This window comes from Oncorhynchus kisutch, linkage group LG13 (assembly GCF_002021735.2).
Source record: "Oncorhynchus kisutch isolate 150728-3 linkage group LG13, Okis_V2, whole genome shotgun sequence".
Taxonomy (NCBI): Eukaryota; Metazoa; Chordata; class Actinopteri; order Salmoniformes; family Salmonidae; genus Oncorhynchus; species Oncorhynchus kisutch.
Window position 1 is genome coordinate 76,548,290 of NC_034186.2, and position 22,956 is coordinate 76,571,245.

A 22,956-nucleotide genomic window follows, 5' to 3' on the forward strand; every position below is an offset into this window, starting at 1 on the left:
TGATCTGCTGGTCTCACTAAACAGAGAACATCTCTGGTCATCCCTACATCCCTACTGCCTCTGATCTGCTGGTCTCACTAAACAGAGAACATCTCTGGTCATCCCTACATCCCTACTGCCTCTGATCTGCTGGTCTCACTAAACAGAGAACATCTCTGGTCATCCCTACATCCCTACTGCCTCTGATCTGCTGGTCTCACTAAACAGAGAACATCCCTACATCCCTACTGCCTCTGATCTGGCGGACTCACTAAACAGAGAACATCTCTGGTCATCCCTACATCCCTACTGCCTCTGATCTGCTGGTCTCACTAAACAGAGAACATCTCTGGTCATCCCTACATCCCTACTGCCTCTGATCTGCTGGTCTCACTAAACAGAGAACATCTCTGGTCATCCCTACATCCCTACTGCCTCTGATCTGCTGGTCTCACTAAACAGAGAACATCTCTGGTCATCCCTACATCCCTACTGCCTCTGATCTGCTGGTCTCACTAAACAGAGAACATCTCTGGTCATCCCTACATCCCTACTGCCTCTGATCTGCTGGTCTCACTAAACAGAGAACATCCCTACATCCCTACTGCCTCTGATCTGGCGGACTCACTAAACAGAGAACATCTCTGGTCATCCCTACATCCCTACTGCCTCTGATCTGCTGGTCTCACTAAACAGAGAACATCTCTGGTCATCCCTACATCCCTACTGCCTCTGATCTGCTGGTCTCACTAAACAGAGAACATCTCTGGTCATCCCTACATCCCTACTGCCTCTGATCTGCTGGTCTCACTAAACAGAGAACATCTCTGGTCATCCCTACATCCCTACTGCCTCTGATCTGCTGGTCTCACTAAACAGAGAACATCTCTGGTCATCCCTACATCCCTACTGCCTCTGATCTGCTGGTCTCACTAAACAGAGAACATCCCTACATCCCTCCTGCCTCTGATCTGGCGGACTCACTAAACAGAGAACATCTCTGGTCATCCCTACATCCCTACTGCCTCTGATCTGCTGGTCTCACTAAACAGAGAACATCCCTACATCCCTACTGCCTCTGATCTGCTGGTCTCACTAAACAGAGAACATCTCTGGTCATCCCTACATCCCTACTGCCTCTGATCTGGCAGACTCACTAAACAGAGAACATCTCTGGTCATCCCTACATCCCTACTGCCTCTGATCTGGCGGACTCACTAAACAGAGAGCATCCCTACATCCCTACTGCCTCTGATCTGGCGGACTCACTAAACAGAGAACATCTCTGGTCATCCCTACATCCCTACTGCCTCTGATCTGCTGGTCTCACTAAACAGAGAACATCTCTGGTCATCCCTACATCCCTACTGCCTCTGATCTGCTGGTCTCACTAAACAGAGAACATCTCTGGTCATCCCTACATCCCTACTGCCTCTGATCTGGCGGACTCACTAAACAGAGAACATCCCTACATCCCTACTGCCTCTGATCTGGCGGACTCACTAAACACACATGCTTCGTTTGTAAATGAGTGTTGGAGTGTGCTCCTGGCTATCCATATTTTTTTTTTAAATACTAGAATATGGTGGCGTCTGGTTTGCTTTATATAAGGAATTTGAAAAATGTGTATTTTAACTTTTATTTGAGCAATTACATATACTTAAGTACATTTAAAAGCAACTACTTTTAGACTTTTACTCAAGCAGTATTTTACTGGGTGACTTTCACTTTTACTTGACTTCTATTAAGGTATCTTCACTGACAATTGTGTACTTTTTCCACCACTGCCTACGTCGAAACGTGAACATATCTTTAGCAGTATACTATTACAGTAGCTTATGAAAAAGTCATTTGGTACATTATGACTTGATAAGAAGTTGATAGCTTGAAGCTATAACCAGAGAGGTTTTAGGTGTATGGCATCTTTGTTCAACTCTGAGCGGTTGTTTCGGGCCAGGCAAGTTAACCCCCCTCCCATTTTGGCACCGTGACTCGCTACCCAAACCAGATGCAACTGGTTTCAAGAGAGACATCATGTGATATCCTACTGCTGTCTAGTGGATGGACTGGGAATCAGACAGGGAATATAAAAATATACAAAACATTAACAACACCTTAGAGGTTGCTGGATCGAATCTCCGATCTGACAAGGTAAAAATCTGTCGATCCTTCCCTGAACAAGGCAGTTAACCCACTGTTTCCCGGTAGGCCGCCATTGTAAATAAGAATTTGTTCTTATTAACTAGGCTACCTGCCGCCCCGTAATTATGAAAAATACTATTAACATTCCACCCATGAGGCCAAAGAGGGTGATTTTGGTCATTGACTGCAGGAAAGGGCTACCCTCTAGAGATGGGGAAATGTGTTTTTTCATCCAGTTAATTTGTTTTTACCAAGTTACACTTCTCAAAAGACATTGAATTGGTGGAATGACCCAGATAGCGAGAGGAAGTAGGTGTATGTGTGCTTCAACTGATTCTAGTTGCTGTGTGACTGTCAGTCATTAATATGGGCAATATTGTTACAGTTTATACTGTGTGTTAGTCTGTGACCGTTAGGTCTATTCCAGCTTGTCCATGCATTCATGAGTCTGTGTGCAGGCTGGGACCTTGCTCAATCACACAGCTGAGGAAGGGAAAGTGCTAGAACTGGATGTCCTTCTAGCCACGGCTGCAGTTCATGTTCCCTTTCTTTCTTTTACAGTATCTCCCTTGAGCTCCTCTCTTTCCCCTCTCTATCACATCCCCTCACACTCCCTTTACTTCTACTGTACTTGTGCTTTGCTTCTCTAATTCTTTCTTTCTCCCTCTCTCCCTCCTTCCCTCCCTCTTTCTCCCCTCCACTGTCTCATCTCCTCCCTCACAATATTCTTTCAACCTGGAGTCAGGGGTAGACGTAACATAGAAAACTTAAGTGATGTGAATAAATGATGGTTAATACGTGATTAGCAGTAATGGACAGTCACTACCATCATGGGACTTTTATTCATTGTTTTATTCTGTGTTGTTGCAGCTTTCATCCTACATAATGCATAGTGCATTTCATGTAAAAAAAATAATAAAAAAATGGTACCCGAAAATGAACCGACCTCAAGAAGCACTAATCGCTCAGCACTAAACTTTGAATATCATACTAATTTGAGTATCCCAGATTTATATTTACTATGTTACGTCAGGTCTATGAGACCAGACTGCCTCTTTAATCTAACTTGACTTTATCTCTGCCTCCCTTCTCTCCCCCTTTGTCTTCCTCTAGATGTTTGGCTGTAGTGCATCAGCCCAGGTGAAGACCAGTAGAGAGACTAAGGGACAGTACCTCTCAGCCAACATGGCCTTCTCTGTAGGGGTCATGTCTGCCATGTACCTCTGCAAGGGGGTCTCAGGTAAACCCTACTACACCTTTCATCCCAAACCAACACCCATCCCAATCCTTGGACTAGAATAAATACTGTAATTTTGTCCACTTTAAACAACAACTCATACAGTATACAGTATGTACAGTACAGAGGGGGCTGGTGGGAGGAGCTGTAGGAGGACGGTCTCATTGTAATGGCTGGAATAGAATTAATGGAACGAAGTCATGCGTGGTGTCCATATATTTTATGTGTTTGATACCGTTCCAATAATTCCATTCCAGCCATTACAATGAGCCCATCCTCCTATAGCTGCTCCCACCAGCCTCCACTGGTAGAGTACATTGATGTTTCAATGACAAACTGACAACCCTAATCCTAAAATGAAAACACACAGCAAATTCTCCAGTGTTTAATCAACACTGAGAGCCAAATATGTTATCATGAAAATATGTTATTGTGAAAATATCACAATATTTAATAAGTCCTTATTTTGAGGGCCTAGTTTTACCCTGACACAGTAGCCTGCAAGTCATGCTCTTCAGGCCTGCAAGTCACATTATGAAGGCTTGCAAAGTGATGTAATTCATATTGGAATACAGACAGAGTGGGGATATCTAACATTTTGGCTACCTAAACCATCTAAACTGGAACAACCATTTCAATAACGGGCGCAATAAATCCAAGTTGGATTCGTTAAGATAAATGTATGTTATTTATATTTAAGTAGTATAAGTACCTTCAAAAAACATAGATATTGAAATAAACAATTCCTAAAATCCACCTGCAATAGAGCATGCTGGGAAATATGATAATGATGGGTGTGGTTTTGGTTTAACACTGGTTATTAACACCAACGCTTGGGTTATTTTTTACAGCAATGAGTGTTAATGTAACACTTACAGAGTTAATTGAACACCTGAATCAACACTTGGAATGTTACTGAAAAATCAACACTAGGTAACACTGGACAGTTTGCTGTGCACCATGACTAAGCCTGATTTCCTTAGAGTTTCTTATATGTCTGTACTCTCCCATTCTACTTATTTAGACCATACTGGCAATGTCAGTCTGGCAACAGTAATAGACGTAGGGGCGCCCAGACTTCCACATGACTGTAACATTACTGTGGTCACACAGTGCTAGCTGTCTGTAATGTCCTGGTGATTCATTCTGCATCAGGCTGTCACTGTAGTGGCCACAACTCTCCAAGGTCTCACTTGTGTGTGTGTGTGTGTGTGTGTGTGTGTGTGTGTGTGTGTGTGTGTGTGTGTGTGTGTGTGTGTGTGTGTGTGTGTGCCTGTACGTGTTTGTACGTGCTTGTGATGTTCACAGATTTAGTGGGTGAGATCATAAACAGGAGGTTGACTGATTCTCTCCCCCTCTCTTCTCCTCCCCCTCCGTCTCTCTCTAACTCTCCTCTCTCTCTCTCCTGTAGGAGCCCATCTGAACCCAGCGGTCACTCTGAGTTTCTGTTCGTTGGGCAGGGTGCCATGGGTGAAGCTGCTCCCATACTCTCTGTGTCAGGTGCTGGGAGCTTACCTGGCCTCTGGCCTGGTCTTCCTGGTCTACTATGGTCAGTCAGACACACTCACACACCAGTCCCACCAATCACTGGTGTCATGTCACCTTGTTACATGCATATTCAGTAGCATAGAGTAGTAAGACATTATGGTATAGTGTGCCATGATGACTGAACAACCAGCTCTCTCTCTCTGTCAGATGCTATCATGGACTTCAGTGGAGGGAATTTGACAGTGTATGGGGCTAATGAGACGGCGTCCATCTTTGCCACCTATCCCTCCGAGCACCTATCTCTCAGCAGCAGCATCCTAGACCAGGTCAGACCAATATGATACAGTACGAAGCAGGAACGGATGATGGTGTGTCATCACTAACTCAAAAGGCACTCACTCATCTGAGCCATCTTTGTTGCAGGTGAATGGTAACAGCTGAATAAGATGAGAAAAAGAGGAAACCCGCACACTGATCTTGATAGTATCACTGCTCTTTAAAAACTTTACGTATCGACTTCAAGGCCTTCCTCAGAGCGTTTGGCCTTCGTCACTAACCTCCACAGCCACAAAGTCATAAACCCTGCCTATTTTCCTAAATTTCTCTTCTTAAAATCAGATTTTAAACCTATCCCTAACCTTAAACCACACTGCTAACCTTATGCTTAACCCTAACCTTCAATTAAGATTACATTATCATTAATTGTTACGATACAGAAAATGTTGACTTTGTGGCTGTGCTATCTAGTGGAAACCATAATAGTGTCATAAATGTGAAGATTCTGAAACATAAGAAAGCTAAATGAAACTGAATATGTTTTTAACAACTGACTCTGAGAGCTTGGAACTATAAGGTTCTATCTGCATTTTGTCCAGATTGAGTTATTGACATAGCCTTGTTCTGTTCAATGTTCTCTACCTATATAGCACCCTAAATAACCCAATTCATGTTAAGTTCAAACGAATACAAGACAACATTGTTGACACCATTCAAACCAATGAGGGATTGGAACTTTAATAAAGCCAATTATCTCAGAATCATCTTTTTGCAGATAGAACCTTATCGTCCCAAGCTCTCGTCCTGTATTTCCTGGTTTCACAAATGTCTCATATTCTATAGGTGGTGGGCACTGCCATGTTGATGCTCTGCATCCTCCCATTGGATGACCAGAAGAATAGTCCTGCCCCCGATGCTCTGATCCCGCCCATCGTTGCCGTGGTAGTCCTGGGGATCGGCATGTCGATGTCGTCCAATTGCGGCGGAGCGATAAACCCTGCCCGTGACCTGGGGCCACGCCTCTTGACACTGACCGCCGGCTGGGGCACTGAGGTGTTCACGTACGTCTTCTAACACACAAACACCTTTTGACCTGAGTCAGCAGGTGTGCAACATGCCAGGTATTACAGGAAGTGGTCAGTAGGTCAGTTAAGTGCACGGGAGAGAAGAGTGAACCATATGAAAGGAGTGGCATACTGCTGGACTAGAGGTAGATCTGGTTTGTGTGTTTGTGTGTTTGTGAATGTGTTGGTGCCAAGTGTGCCACGCACAGGAGGCTGCTGAGGGGAGGATGGCTCATAATAATGGCTGGAATGGAGTGAATGGTATCAAACACATAGAAACCATGTGTTTGATGTGGTCGATACCGTTCCATTTATTCAATTCCGGCCATTACTATGAGCCGGTTCTCCCCAATTAAGGCACCACCAGCCGCCTGTTGTGCCAAGTGTTCCCGTAAGGCACTTTATGTCTATAGGAACATCTACCAGCGGATATCAATATGCTAGACCAGGCACATGACGGACACACATGGCACAGACACCATATTTCAATTTGGAACTGGGCACGAGTTGTTAAAGTGAAGTTGATTCACTTGCAGACTTGGAAACTAATCCTCCCTCCTCCTCGTCTCTCTAGGTGTTATAACTACTGGTTCTGGGTTCCCATGATGGCTCCTCTGCTGGGAGGGATGGTGGGCTCTGGGATGTATCTGGTCTTCATCGCATGGCACCTGCCCGACCTTCCAACGAACCCTCCCATAGACAGCTCCTCTACCAAGCCCACCACGGAGGTGTGGAAGCAGCCCCCAGCACCAGAGAAGGAAGGCGTGGAGTTGAAAACGGCCGTTTTCTAGAAAGGGTAGAGAGAGTCAGGGTCTGGTGAGAAACTGGTGAATCAACGTTGTTTCCATGTCACTTCAACACCCAAGATTAATGTGATGATGTTGAATCTACGTGAAAAACTGATTGGATTTGCAAAAACTCATCAATATAACGGCATTTCATCTTATTTACACCCAACTTTTCACCTAATTCCAATGTTTTTGATTTCACGTTGAATTCACGTTAGCTGACAACCAAACCAAATGTCAATCAAAACTAGGTTGAACTGACTGCTTTGCCCAGAGGGGAGACATTTCTCTGGCTGTTTCCTATAGGAGAAAGGACATGCTAACAGACTGATGGGAGAACATTTGTCCAAGCCTCCTCTCCTGTCATTTTGTTCTATTGAGATGCTACTGCTGATTGAGGATCAGGTGTATATATTAGTAGTGAGCTTCAAAAACACACAGTCAGAGGTGAAAGGAGAAGTTGATATTATGATTAGAGCCAGGCGTTCTGGTTGTTTTTTGAGGGTTTTATCTTTGACAGGTATTTACAACATTATCCACTGGGTTTGCTGCAGGGAGAAAATCCAAGGAAATGCTCTTTATTTGAAACAAGCTGTCTCCAATCAATAATTCATTGTTTGGTTGTGAGTGAGTGTTTCGGGGAGGTGTAGCTCAAGTCAGGGGAGGTGTAGCTCAAGTCAGGGGAGGTGTAGCTCAAGTCAGGGGAGGTGTAGCTCAAGCCAGGGGAGGTGTAGCTCAAGTCAGGGGAGGTGTAGCTCAAGTCAGGGGAGGCGTAGCTCAAGTCAGGGGAGGTGTAGCTCAAGTCAGGGGAGGTGTAGCTCAAGTCAGGGGAGGCGTAGCTCTACGAAAAGTAATTGCACAAAACCTATTAATTGGCAGAGAATGCTATTTATACACTGAACAAAAATATAAAGGCAACATGTAAAGTGTTGTTCCCATTTTTCACGAGCTGAAATAAAAGATTCCAGAAATGTTCCATACACACACAAAAAAAGCTTATTTCCCTCATTTTGTGCACACATTTGTGTGCATACCTGTTAGTGAGCATTTCTCCATTGCCAAGACAATTCATCCACCTGACAGGTGTGGCATCTCAAGAAGCGGATTAAACAGCATGATCATTACACAGGTGTACCTTGTGCTGGGGACAATAAAAGGCCACTCTAAAATGTGCAGTTTTGTCACACAACACAACGCTACAGATGTCTCAAGTTTTGAGGGAGTGTGCAATTGGCATGATGACTGCAGGAATATCTACCAGAGTTGTTGCCAGATAATTGAATGTTAATTTCTGTACCATATGCCACCTCCAACGTCGTTCTTGAGAATTTGGCAGAACGTCCGACCAGCCTCACACCCGCAGACCATGTATAAACGTGTTCACCTGCAGGATTGAGACCAGCCACCTGGACAGCTGATGAAACTGAGTATTTCTGTCTATAATAAAGCCCTTTTGTTTGAAAAAACTCATTCTGATTGTCTGGGCCTTGCTCGCCAGTGGCCTTGCTCGCCCAGGCCCACCCATGGCTGCGCTCCTGAGCAGTCATGTGAAACCCATAGATTAGGGCCAAATATATTTATTTCAATTGGCTGATTTCCGGATATGAACTATAACTTTGTAAAATCGTTGCATGTTGCGTTTATATTTTTCAGTATAGATCAGTGATTATACACCTCACTTTGCTCAAGCTGATCCTCTCCAAGACTCAATCCCTGATCATCGGAGGTTGTAAAAATGGGGCAATTAGGACAGTTCAAGGGGAGAAGCTATGAATCCAACCAGAAAATATAAAAACTCTAAATCAGAATATCGCTTGAAAAAAGTGCGTCAGTGAAAACAATTCTGAAAAACCTGCAATGTAGCATTATAATATAAATGGAAAGACAGGACACACAGCCAACTGCTTTCTTCTGGAAAAGTCCAAGATGGACAAAGGGGGTGCTGTTGGGGCTGTGTTTCTGGACCTAAGGAAGGCTTTTGATACTGTTAACCATGAGATTCTCATCACGAAATTGTCCAAGTTCAACTTTTCCCCTGATGCCTTGAGATGGATGAAATCATACCTTGAATGCAGAACTCAGTGTGTCAGAGTGAGCAATGAGCTGTCGCCCACTCGTAGCTATGATGTGGGCGTGCCCCAAGGGTCAATACTGGGGCCCCTCCTGTTCAGCCTGTACATTAATGATCTGCCTTCTGTCTGTACTGGGTCTGAAGTTCAAATGTATGCAGATGATACAGTGATATATGTGCATGCAAAGAGCAAACAACAAGCTGCACAAGAACTCACTACTGTAATGGTCCAGGTTACAAAGTGGCTCAGTGACTCGTGTTTGCATCTCAATGTGAAAAAAACTGTTTGCATGTTCTTCACAAAGAGGGCAACAGATGCTACTGAGCCAGATGTCTATGTGTCAGGGGAGAAGCTCCAGGTGGTATCTGATTTGAAGTACCTTGGCATCATACTTGATTCCAACCTATTTTTAATTCAAATAACCAAATTCAACCTAGCTAATTTCCGATTTATACGAAATTGTTTGACTACAGCAAAACTGTACTTCAAATCTATGATACTCCCCCACTTAACATACTGCTTGACTAGTTGGGCCTAGTTGGGCCCAACATTAAAACCTATTCAGTCTGTCTACAAACAGGCTCTCAAAGTGCTTGATAGGAAGCCCAATAGCCATCATCATTGTCACATCCTTAGAAAGCATGAGCTCTTGAGTTGGGAAAATCTTGTGCAATACACCGACGCATGTCTTGTATTCAAGATCCTCAATGGCCTGGTTCCCCTCCACTCAATATTTCTGTTAAACAGAAAACCCAGACATATGGCAGCAGATCCACAAGGTCTGCCATGAGAGGTGACTGTATAGTTCCCCTAAGGAAAAGCACCTTTAGTAAATCTGCATTCTCTGTGAGAGCTTCCCATGTCTGGAATACACTGCCATCAGACACACATAACTGCACCACATATCACACTTTCACAAAATGCTTGAAGACATGGCTAAAGGTCAATCAGATTTGTGAACATGGTCCCTAGCTGTGTGTTGCCGCTCTCCATGTTGTCTGTTGTCTGTAGCTTGTGAGGTGTGGAAACACTTTGTTGCTTTTATGAATTTTGTCTTGCTGCTTTTTGTTTTATGTTGCTCTGTCTGTATGCTATGTCTTGCTTGTCCTATGTTGCTCTGTCTGTATGCTATGTCTTGCTTGTCCTATGTTGCTATGTCTTGCTTGTTCTATGTTGCTATTGTCTATATTGTAATTGTTTTTAATAACCTGCCCAGGGACTGCGGTTGAAAATTAGCCGGCTGGCTAAAACCGGCACTTTTACTGAAATGTTGATTAATGTGCACTGTCCCTGTAAAAAAAAAAATAATAACTGCCATCGGAAATGAAATAAACACATTACACTGTCTGAGAAGAACACACATCATTGTGTGTCAGTGTATTTGTCTGTAAGTTTATGGAGATGCTTTCAATTTTTGTCAAGGCTGTGGGTAACTGGCGAAAGGAGTCAGGCGCAGGAGAGCTGAGATGTGTGGACAAGGTATTTAATACAAGATAACACCAGTATAAACACAATACTATGGTGCGGGAACAATACCGGTACCACGAAATAAACGGGCGTAATAACAACAAAATACCAGCCGTCAGTAACAGCCTGAACAATAGAAAAAACATGCACACAAACATGAGGGAAACCAGATGGTTAAATAATGAACATGTAATAGGGGAATTGAAACCAGGTGTGTAGAAAACAAAGACAAAACAAATGGAAAATGAAAAGTGGATCGCGATGGCTAGAAGGCCGGTGACGGCGACCGCCGAACGCCGCTCTAACAAGGAGAGGGACCGACTCCGGTGGAAGTATCTCCGTTCATTACATGTGTGTTAATGAATGAACACATTTTGGGATTGGCAACTCTTCAAGGGATGTTGGCACTTGCAAAAGCCATATCCTCAGCATTTACGTTTTTACATTAATTTCTGTGGCAAATGAAAATGGCTACTTTGTTCGGAAATAGGCTACTGTATATATATATATATATATATATTTAAAATCCCTATAATTCCAACATAATGTTGATAAGACAATGAATAAGTGAAATGTTTGTTGCTAATGTCCTTAAACCAGGCTAATAATGTGGTGCATTAGGGTAAAGTGTAGGCTGCTGATGAGTAAGCATTTCACTGTAAGGTCTACACCTGTTGTATTCGGCGCACGTGACAAATAAACTTTGATTTGATTTGAGAATAATTGTCAGCAAACATTTCATTTGAATTCAAGGTTGGATGATTATTAAACTGGATAATTATGTTAGATGATCATGGTATGCACACGAGACAATGAATTCACATGTGGGGTGAGAAGGTGCTATATCTGCCTATTGAGGTCGAATGATGGAAATGCGCTGCAGAAAACAATCCCACCAAAATTGTGATTATTTTACGATAATTTTATCACAATGTGAAAACCTTTTGCTAATAACACCTGAGTATAATGGTTTCCTGTTATTTCATAAGCACCTTATATTGCACAAAACATGAAGTTAATCTGTGGAATAATTATGAATGAGTAATTACAAACCTGTGTATATACATTTCTGGAGTTGAGGCCTTTTCTATGAGCACATTTAGGGCTTCTGCATGCATGCGACCATTGGTCTGTGTTTGTGCTGCCTACGGCTAATGGATCTAGTTTATAGGGTAGATAGATGTACAGGGCTCTATCTTCGGAAATTGACAGAAGCCTAGTTTTTTAGTGAATATTACCCATAAAGACATCAAATCAAATGTAGGCCTACGTGTGCACACAGTGCCATGGGACAAGATAAGCTATTAAGAAATATTGTTGTTGGTTTAAAAAACTTTTATTTTAAAGATTAACCATCCATGGGTTTAAGGTGAAAAGTTATGCCTACATTGCTCGAATGCAATGCAATTCAGTCTGCCATTTCTGGAGAAGTGCAAATATCATTTGGAAAATGAAAAGGGGATCGGCGGTGGCTAGAAAGCCAGTGACATCGACCGCCGAACACCGCCCGAACAAGGATAGGGACCGACTTCGGCGGAAGTCGTGACAATACCGCCCCTTGACGCACGGCTCCAGCCGCGTGCCGACACCGACCTCAGGGACGACCCAGAGGACAAGGCACAGGGCGATCCGGATGGGGACATTGAAAATCCCGCAGCAACGAAGGGTCCAGGATGTCCTCCACCGGCACCCAGCATCTCTCCTCCGGACCATACCCCTCCCACTCCACGAGGTACTGAAGGCCCCTAGCCCAACGCCTCGAGTCCAGGATGTCCTCCACCGGCACCCAGCCATGCTTAAGGGATGAACGTCGCCCACTCCACCGGCCGGTCCTGCCAATATGACCGTAGAAACCTACCCACATCCTGATTTACTCTCTCCGCCTGCCCGTTACTCGGGGTGAAAACCTGAGGTAAGGCTGACCGACACCCCCATGACCGACACCCCCACCTTTCATGAACGCTCTCCAGACCCTGGACGTGAACTGGGGACCCCGATGTCCTCAGGCAACCCGTAGTGCCAGAAGACGTGTGTGAACAGGGCCTCCGCAGCCTGTAGGGCCGTAGGGAGACCGGGCAAAGGGAGGAGACGGTAGGACTTAGAAAACCGATCCATAACGACCAGGATCGTGGTATTTCCCTGTGAGGGAGGAAGATCCGTCAGGAAGTCCACCGACAGGTGTGACCACGGCCATTGTGGAACAGATAGGGGTTGTAACTTCCCTCTGGTCAGGTGCCTGGGAGCCTTGCACTGGGCGCACACTGAGCAGGAGGAAACATAAACCCTCAAGTCCTTGGCCAAGGTGGGCAACCAGTACTTCGCACTAAGGCAACGCACCGTCCGACCGATACCAGGATGACCCTGGGCCCAATAGATCGCGGACAGCAGACAGCACGCACAGGCGCCCAGCTGGATACTGGGGGGAGTGGGCTCTGTGCGTAACACCTGGCAGATGTCCGCGTCCAGCTCCCACACCACTGGTGCCATCAGGCAAGAGGCCGGAAGTATGGGAGTGTGATCCATGGACCGCTCCTCTGTGTCATACATCCGGGACAGTGCGTCTGCCTTAGCATTCTGGGAACCTGGTCTGTAGGATAGAGTGAAAACAAAATGGGTAAATAACATGGCCCACCTTGCCTGGCGAGGGTTCAGTCTCCTCGCCGCCCGGATGTACTCCAGATTGCGGTGGTCAGTCCAGATGAGAAAAGGGTGTTTAGCCCCCAATGTCTCCACGCCTTCAGAGCCTTGACAACAGCCAACAGCTCCTGGTCCCCCACATCAAAGTTTCGCTCCACCGGGCTGAGCTTCTTCGAAAAGAAAGCACAGGGGCAGAGCTTTGGTGGCGTACCCGAGCGCTGAGAGAGCACGGCTCCTATCCCAGCCTCGGACGCGTCCACCTCCACTATGAATGCCAAAGAGGGTTCCGGATGAGCCAGCATGAGAGCCGAGGTAAACAGAGCCTTCAGGTGACCAAAAGCCCTGTCCGCCTCAGCCGACCACTGCAGCCGCACCAGGCCCCCCTTCAGCAGTGAGGTAATGGGAGCTGCTACCTGACCAAAACCCAGGATAAACCTCCGGTAGTAGTTGGCAAACCCCAGAAACCACTGCACTTCCTTTATCGTGGTGGGATTCGGCCAATTACACACAGCTGTAATGCAGTCACTCTCCATTTCCCCCCCTGACATGTAGATGCGGTAGCCTAGGAAGGAGACAGACTGTTGGAAGAACAGACATTTCTCAGCCTTGACGTACAGGTCATGCTCCAACAGACGACCAAGCACCCTGCGCACCAGGGACACATGCTCGGCGCGTGTAGTGGAGTACGGCATGACGAGGTACTCATAGTGCCCTGAGGTGGTACTAAATGCCATCTCCACTCGTCCCCCTCACGGATACGCACCAGGTTGTAAGCGCTCCTGAGATCTAGTTTAGTGAAGAAGCGCCCCGTGCATTGACTCGATCGCACTGGCAATGAGAGGCAGCGGGTAGCTGTACCTCACTGTGATCTGATTGATCCCCGATAGTCAATACACGGGCGCAGATCCCCATCCTTCTTCTTCACAAAAAAGAAACTTGAGGAGGCAGGTGAAGTGGAGGGCCGAATGTATCCCTGCCCCAGGGATTCGGAGACATATGTTTCCATAGCCACCGTCTCCGCCTGTGACAGGGAATACACATGACTCCTGGGAAGTGCTGCGTCTACCAGGAGATTTATCGCACAATCCCCCCGTCGATGAGGTGGTAATTTAGTCTCCCTCTTCTTACAGAAGGCGAGAGCCAAATCGGCATATTCAGAGAGGATGCCCACGGTGGAGACCTGGTCTGGACTTTCCACCATAGTCGCACCGATGGAAACTCCCACACACCTCCCTGAGCACTCTCGTGACCCCCTATTGAGAGCCCTCTGTTGCCACGAAATAGTGGGGTTATGACAGGCCAACCAGGGTAAGCCCAGCATCATGGGAAATGCAGGAGAATCAATAAGGAAGAGACTGATTCTCTCCTCATGATCCTCCTGTGTAACCATGTCTAGTGGAGCGGTGGCCTCCCTAATCAGCCCTGACCCTAATGGGCGACTATCTAAGGCGTGCACAGGGAAGGGCATATCCACAGGAACAAGGAGAATCTCTAAACTATGAGCAAATGAACGGTCAAAAAATTCCCAGCTGCACCTGAATCTACTAGCGCCTTATGCCGGGAATGTGGAGAAAACACATACATGTGAGCAACAGGGGGCTCTGGGTGAGCCTGGTGCCGACTCACCTGGGGTGACACGATAGTGCCCTGCCTGCTGCCTCGACTCTCTGAGGAACCCCCCCAGCACCGACCAGCAGTGTGCCCTCTGCGGCCACAGATGGTGCAGGGAATGGCCCCTCGTCCGGTTGCCCTAAGTGCAGCACCTCCCAGCTCCATGGGCATCGGAGCGGAGGTGCTGGGGGATGGAACTGACAGGTCCCGATCCGGACATCCGCGGGCAGTCAGAAAGTTGTCCAGCCGGATGGACAGGTCCACCAGCTGGTCCAAAGTGAGGATGGTGTCTCGGCAGGCCAACTCCCGACGGACTTCCTCGCGCAGACTGCACCTGTAGTGATTGATCAGTGCCCTTTCGTTCCATCCTGTGCTGGCGGCCAGGGTCCATAAGTCCAAGGCGAAACCTACGCGCTCCTCGTCCCCTGCCTCAGGTGGAACAGACGTTCACCTGCTGCTAGACCCTCAGGCGGGTGGTCGAATACTGCGGGTGGTCGAATACTGCCCGAAAGCGGCGGGTGAACTCTGCGTAATGGTCCAATGCCGTGTCTCCCTCACTCCATACGGCGTTGGCCCACTCCAGGGCTTTGCCTGAGAGGCAGGAGACAAGGGCGGAAACACACTCTCACACCCTGAAGGAGCCGGGTGGACGGTCGTCAGGTAGAGCTTCAGCTGTAGTAGAAAACCCATCATACTCCCAGGGAGTCGAATCCCGCTGGGAATAGGTGACAGAGGGGTGGACAGTGGGACCTGTTGTAAGTGGTGCTGGTGGAGGCGCTGAAAAACCTCCTCCTCTCTCCCAACGATCCATAGTCTGCAGCACGCGATCCATGGCTGTGCCCAGACGTTGTAACATGGTGCTGCTGAACGCGCTCCTCCACTGCAACTGGGAGGGCGTCTGCTCCTGCTGACTCCATTCTTGAGGTGAGTGATTCTGTAATACGTGTATATGGGAGGTGAAGTCAAGTGCAGGAGAGCGGAGTCTAATAAACAGGCGCACTTTAATACCAGTACCAAATGACAGCACATAACACATACTAGTGCCAAAAACACGCTCCAAAACAAAAGTGCAACGCCTGACAATAATCCACGTTACAAATAACAATCACTCACAAATACAACATGGGGAACAGAGGGTTAAATAATAAACAAGTAATTGGTTGAGGGAAGCCAGGTGTGATAAGACAAAGACAGAACAAATGGAAAATGAAAAGTGGATTGGCGGTGGCTAGAAAGCCAGTGACGTGGACCGCCGAACGCCGCCCGAACAAGGAGAGGGACCGACTCCTGTGGAAGTCGTGACAGTCCATGTCCAGACTGCAATTTACAGTAGGCCCCTATATCAGTGTGAATGCTATAGCCGATGTTTAACAATGTTTTTCCATATTGAAGCAATGCAATTGCAACAACGTGGACTGCAAACATGTTCAACATATTACAAATATGGGGCAGGCTATTTAACAAACTAGGCTATAACATAGAACTAGACTAACATTCCAATTGGAGTTGATTTGAAGGCAATACATAAAAGACCCTAAATACACAACTTGAAGCTACTCCATATTTAGCCATGGAGTACGTTTGGATCCTTGACACGCACACAACTCAAAACCCAGCCTTTTCGCGCCACTGCCAGCTACCGTGCCCATAATTATGGTTGTGAAAATAGGGGGTCAACCAGGGATGTGGTGACATGTGACCTACAGTGAGAGTGTTTACCCTCTCCACCATGACCTACTCACACTGATAATGACATCAATTGTTGCTCTCCACTCCTCTCTCTCTTCACTCACACAACTATCGCTTCATTGCTCATGAAAGGTTGTGCTTCTGCCCAAATTCTCTCTCTCTCTTTCTCTCTCTCCCTTCCCACCCCATCTTTCCCTCTCTTCCTTCCCACCCCATCTTTCCCTCTCTTCCTTCCCACCCCATCTTTCTCTCTCTCTCTCTCTTCCTTCCCACCCCATCTTTCCCTCTCTTCCTTCCCACCCCATCTTTCCCTCTCTCCCTTCCCACCCCATCTTTCCCTCTCTTCCTTCCCACCCCATCTTTCCCTCTCTCCCTTCCCACCCCATCTTTCCCTCTCTCCCTTCCCACCCCATCTTTCTCTCTCTCTCTTCCTTCCCACCCCATCTTTCCCTCTCTCCCTTCCCACCCCATCTTTCCCTCTCTCCCTTCCCACCCCATCTTTCTCTCTCTCTCTTCCTTCCCACCCCATCTTTCCCTCTCTTCCTTCCCACCCCATCTTTCCCTCTCTTCCTTCCCACCCCATCTTTCCCTCTCTTCCTTCCCACCCCATCTTTCCCTCTCTTCCTTCCCACCCCATCTTTCTCTCTCTCCCTTCCCACCTCATCTTTCCCTCTCTCCCTTCCCACCCCATCTTTCCCTCTCTTCCTTCCCACCCCATCTTTCTCTCTCTCCCTTCCCACCCCATCTTTCCCTCTCTCCCTTCCCACCCCATCTTTCCCTCTCTTCCTTCCCACCCCATCTTTCCCTCTCTTCCTTCCCACCCCATCTTTCCCTCTCCTCCTTCCCACCCCATCTTTCCCTCTCTTCCTTCCCACCCCATCTATCCCTCTCTCCCTTCCCACCCCATCTTTCTCCAGGGCAAGTAACACGTTGTATCATTTGACCTCTGAAGGACCTTCAAAAGGAGATTTCCCTCACACATCCAAGCACATCGCTCCCTCTCTAGCTGGAAACACTGGACATTTTGGAAAGTTGACTTTTTTGGCATTGCCTGTAGACAGTGTGAGAAGGTGTGGAGCATCCATGGTTTTGTGTGTTTTAGAAGTAGATGTCGCCCTCTGACCACACCAGAGAACGTGCTGGAACCACGCGTTACAGCACTCAGGGGTTTGTGTTGCTCTCCATTTTATCTATTCATTTCATCACTTTATTTATTCTGTTCAGCCTGAAGAGGTTCATCTGCTCAGGTAGAGAGCTGTAGCAGTTCTAAACACATCCGGTTTGTAGTTCATCTTTGGTCGTGATAGTTGCACCTGCTTGTGTCTCAGTGCAGTAGTGTCAATGTTAAAGTATCAGTGTCATTTCAGTCAGTCCTCATGGAAGTGTGTGCGGCGTCACTGTTGTATTAGCATTGTGTGTGAGCTTGTCTGGGACATTTCAGCGTAGAGTCAGTGCTGCAGTCTTAGTGTGTGTAAGTGAGTGCAGGGTCGGTGTTGTGGTCTCCATTTGAAGTATCCCAGGCGGTGTGTGTTGGTGTGTGAGAGACAGATGGAGAAGGCTCGAGGCTGGTTGAGCTCTAACATGAAGATCTCTTCAGAGAACGTCTAGCAGAGGGAATCTACATCATGGTCGTGAGAACACCTCTGCTATATGCAACCTGACCGTAACCATCGACCACAGCCAGTTTACTTTCTTTTTCATGCTATGTGGTCCTGGGATGTTGTGTTGTGTCTGTCCAGTTGTTTGGCGTTATCATGACACAAGGCGAGACCCAGATGCAGACACAGGAGGCAGATGGTTGGAGTCTAACAGTGTTTATTGTGGGGAAAATAAGCGACACCTGGAGGGGGTGGAGACAATTACAGGGACAGGTGAAACGGATCAGGGTGACAGACATAGGTGCCATGGCCCAAACCATCACCAGTAGGAACGTAAAGGGGATACCTGTCTGCTAACTTTGCCTCTGTCTTCGCCACCACCTTCGACATGTACATCACACGAAGAGTGTCGGGACTGAAACATAGTTTAATAACAGCACAGCTTTTATTGTTTCATAGATTTTTTTTTAATAGATTGTTTTTCCTCTACAAAATCAAACCCATTTTGTAGATTGTTGAACAAAATGTAAAATGTATTTTATAAAGCCCTTTTTACATTGGCAGTCGTCACAGGCTGACACAGTTGTGGATATGTTGTCTTGTGGTGTTGTATGGGATAGTGATGTGTGTGTGTGTGTGTTCTCTCTCTGCTAGGGGCCCAGTTAAATCCTTCAGCATGTGTGTGTTGGGCAGACACCACTGGAGGAAGTTTCCCTTCTACACTGTGTTCCAGTTGATAGGCTCATTCATGAGGGCTCCCCCATCACTCTCTCCCCCATCACTCTCTCCCCCATCACTCTCTCCCTCTCTCTCTCTCTCTCTCTCCCTCCTCTCTCTCTCTCTCTCTCTCTCTCCCCCATCACTCTCTCCATCTCTCTCTCTCTCTCTCTCTCTCCCCCATCGCTCTCTCTCTCCCCATCGCTCTCTCCCCTCTCTCTCTCTCCCCATCGCTCTCACTCTCTCTCCCCCATCGCTCTCTCTTTCTCTCTCTCTCTCTCTCTCTCTCTCTCTCTCTCTCCTCTCTCTCTCTCTCTCTCTCTCTCTCTCTCTCTCTCCCCCCATCACTCTCCCCCCCCCCCCTCTCTCTCTCTCTCTCTCTCTCTCTCTCTCTCTCCCCCATCTCTCTCTCTCTCCCCCATCACTCTCACTCTCTCTCCCCCATCGCTCTCTCTTTCCCTTTCTCTCTCTCTCTCTCTCTCTCTCTCTCTCTCTCTCTCTCTCTCTCTCTCTCTCTCTCTCTCTCTCTCTCTCTCTCTCTCTCTCTCTCCCCATCACGCTCTCTCTCGCTCTCTCCCCATCATGCCTTTATGAACTACTGCCAGGGCAACCTCACAGTGACAGGTCCCACTGCCACAGCCCAGATCTTTGCCACATACCCTGCTGACTACCTCAGCACCTGGAACGGTTTTGTAGACCAGGTGAACAGAATGGAATCAATTGTAATAGAATAGAATAGAATAATAATCTAATCTAGAATTGAGTGAATTCAAAGCCATAAAGTCACGATACCTGGCTGGCTGGCTGGGGAGGAGAGGTGTTCAGGTGAGACACCACCCACCACCTTTTGGCATTGATCTCCATGAAAATACACTACTCATGACATACTCGTTCTACAAACTGTGATGGACCAACTGATTACTGAGGAGAAATATATTGATCTCTCTCTCTCTCAGTGCTGGCAGGGGTTGGTTCTGGGTTGTCCCTGGTGGCCCCATTCTTGGGGGCTATGGTAGGCGAGGCTACAAGATGGCGCCCGGTCTGGAGGCAATGGAACTGGGCCTGAAGTCATTCCCCAAGGACATACAATCTCAATCTCTAGCTGTTATAAGAGAAGGCTGCCCATCTGGAGGAGAAAGTCAGCCATCTTCCCTGCCCTCCTCTGTCCTTCTCTGCTCTCTCTCTCTCTCTCTCTCTCTCTCTCTCTCTCTCTCTCTCTCTCTCTCTCTCTCTCTATCTATCTATCTGTGTTCTCTCTTTCTCCTAAACTTGTCCGTCCCCTTCGTCCTTCTACATTGCTTCTGTCCTTCTCAACATATCCCTAGATTTTCCCCTCCTGATTCCTGCTTTAGTAGCCTATTGATTTGTAATTTGATGATGAAGAAAGGTGTGTGTGTTTGAGGAATATGGTTGTATGAGAGTGCTTATTTGTACAGTTTTGGCCATTGTAGTCAAACGTTATAGTGTATGTGTTGAGATAGAAAAAAATCGCTGCAGCTTTGGTGCTGATGTTGCGCCCCAAAATATAGGCTGTTGCTGTTACCGACCAGCGACAGCAGGGGGCGATATGAGATAAATAATATAAAGCACATGGCTGAAAGGCTGTTGTTCAATAATAACCTTCAAATGCAATATTGAGGCGGGAGGTTTTGTGAAATTATGGTGACAAAAAAGGGACACTCAAAAGTTCCCCAAACTATAATAACTAGAACTCGAGATTGTTGAATAATTAAAATAAAAAATAAAATCTCTCCCTGAGATTACAAAGAGGATAGTCTGTTTCCTCATGAGATTAAATGATAGAAATTGCTTGAATATGCGTAGGAGGGTGGTCGAAGCATCGCCCCTCCTTCCTGTTTCTATCCCTGGTTGGAGAAAGAAACGCTCTTTCACCTCGCCAGCATGTCTGTGTATCAGCACGGCGCATCCACAGTGCCTGCCTGTATCCTCTACCTCCGTGGCCTTACTAACAAGGGCAGGCGTGTCATCAACACTCAAACAGCAGCATGAACCCAGCGAGAGGACTTGGATGTTGCTGACAGAAATGTGCACATAGCGTGGACTTGAAAAGGTAGGTTCCATAGCCAGCCAGTCGACAAATGTAGGCTAGCCAGCTAAACAATTGAATGTCAGGTTCTTTGTTTATTTCGCAGAGATTCTGATTGAGCTAGTTTAGCTAGCCATTAACAATGCATAATAATTGTTGCCTGCACTTCAAATGTTCTTACCACACCTGTGTATAAACTTTGACCTGTTTAGGTCCTACTGTTGTTTGATAACTTGTGAATAATTATGAGTACCTTTGTTGAGTTATTGTGCTTCACACTGGCTGTGCAAGTATAAACCTCTTCCTGAATAAACTTTGCATATGCTATGCTAAAAGGGCTATAGTAACTAGCTAGTCAGGTTTATTACACCCTTTACTATTTTTTGTTATTGATACTGTTAACTACTTGAACTAATAACTATGTTATTACATGCTAATAATGTCACGTTATGTATCTAATTTGGTTATTTAGGCAGTGTTTTGTATATATATTGGGTCAATAGGTGATTCATGGTAATGCAGGGATTGTTTGCTTTAATATCCTCAAATTCTTATACGTCAGTCTCCAGTGAGAGTTGAGCAGAATTCTGAGCAGCAGCCAAGAAAGGTGATTCGATATTCAGCATGTCCCTGGTGTTACGCACTCCCCTATCTGCCCTCCTACCTGCCTGCCTCGTACTGGTCCTGCTCCCCTATCTGCCCTCCTACCTGCCTGCCTCGTACTGGTCCTGCTCCCCTATCTGCCCTCCTACCTGCCTGCCTCGTACTGGCCCTGCTCCCCTATCTGCCCTCCTACCTGCCTGCTTCGTACTGGCCCTGCTCCCCTATCTGCCCTCCTACCTGCCTGGCTCGTACTGGCCCTGCTCCCCTATCTGCCCTCCTACCTGCCTGCCTCATACTGGCCCTGCTCCCCTATCTGCCCTCCTACCTGCCTGCCTCGTACTGGCCCTGCTCCCCTATCTGCCCTCCTACCTGCCTGCCTCGTACTGGCCCTGCTCCCCTATCTGCCCTCCTACCTGCCTGCCTCGTACTGGCCCTGCTCCCCTATCTGCCCTCCTACCTGCCTGCCTCGTACTGGCCCTGCTCCCCTATCTGCCCTCCTACCTGCCTGGCTCGTACTGGCCCTGCTCCCCTATCTGCCCCCCTACCTGCCTGCCTCGTACTGGCCCTGCTCCCCTATCTGCCCTCCTACCTGCCTGCCTCGTACTGGCCCTGCTCCCCTATCTGCCCTCCTGCCTGCCTCATACTGGCCCTGCTCCCCTATCTGCCCTCCTACCTGCCTGCCTCGTACTGGCCCTGCTCCCCTATCTGCCCTCCTACCTGCCTGCCTCGTACTGGCCCTGCTCCCCTATCTGCCCTCCTACCTGCCTGCCTCGTACTGGCCCTGCTCCCCTGCATCCCTACCTGCCCTTCTACTTCCATCCCTTCCTGCCCTCCTACCTGCCTGCCTCATTCCAGCCCTACCTCCCTGCCTGACTCATTCCAGCCCTGCCTGCCTCATTCCGGCCCTACCTGCCCGCCATAAGGGCACTGCAGTCCACAGGGTTATACAAGGAGCCTGAAGGAGAGTGGGGAAGGGAGGGAGGGAAAACGTAAGGGAGGGAGGGGAGGTAGTTTCTTTTCATTTCATATTGTTTAATCTGGCACTCAGCCCAAACCATTCGCTTGTCCTGTTTTGATCTTTAAATATACAGTGGGAGAAAAAGGAGGAAGGTTATGAGTGGAGAGAAGAGAGCAGAAAGAGACAGGGGATTGGTGAAAGAGAGGTAGGTATGGAGGGAATTGGTGAGATGAACGGAGAGGTATAGGAGATGGGGGAGAGAGAACAGAATGTACACAGAGAGAGAGATAGAGACTGGTGTATGTATCTGAAAGCTGATCTGTCCCACTCAGAGAGCAGTTCTTTCTGTGGACTATTGATTTAGGCCCGACCACCATCTCCCTCAGTCTACCAGTTCTGGAACCCTAGACATTGCCTGTAGATACAGACCTAGGATCAGTTTACCATCCCCTAATCCTAACCCCAACCATAGGGATCCAAATACAAAAATAATTTAATCCACCCTTTGTTTTCCTACAGTATCAGTACAGATGAAGGAAAGGAGATGAGGAGACCACTTAACAGTATTAAAGCTTTGACACAA

General features: G+C 47.2%; 2 protein-coding genes across 2 annotated transcripts in view; both read left to right on the forward strand.

The window, feature by feature from the left end:
- aqp10a (aquaporin 10a) overlaps positions 1 to 8,440 on the forward strand; it is a 10,556-nt gene extending 2,116 nt beyond the window's left edge. The window contains exons 2-6 of the mRNA XM_031787457.1: positions 3,235 to 3,361; positions 4,770 to 4,907; positions 5,054 to 5,172; positions 5,966 to 6,183; positions 6,761 to 8,440. Coding sequence (XP_031643317.1) covers positions 3,235 to 3,361; positions 4,770 to 4,907; positions 5,054 to 5,172; positions 5,966 to 6,183; positions 6,761 to 6,977 — 819 coding nt within the window. The 3' untranslated portion in view covers positions 6,978 to 8,440. The remainder of the gene's footprint in view (positions 1 to 3,234; positions 3,362 to 4,769; positions 4,908 to 5,053; positions 5,173 to 5,965; positions 6,184 to 6,760) is intronic.
- A 12,996-nt stretch (positions 8,441 to 21,436) lies between these two features.
- On the forward strand, positions 21,437 to 22,288 carry LOC116376730 (DNA-directed RNA polymerase II subunit RPB1-like). Its single transcript, XM_031838117.1, has one exon. The coding sequence runs from the start codon at positions 21,437 to 21,439 to the stop codon at positions 22,286 to 22,288; it is 852 nt and encodes a 283-aa protein (XP_031693977.1).
- Positions 22,289 to 22,956: the final 668 nt, after the last annotated feature.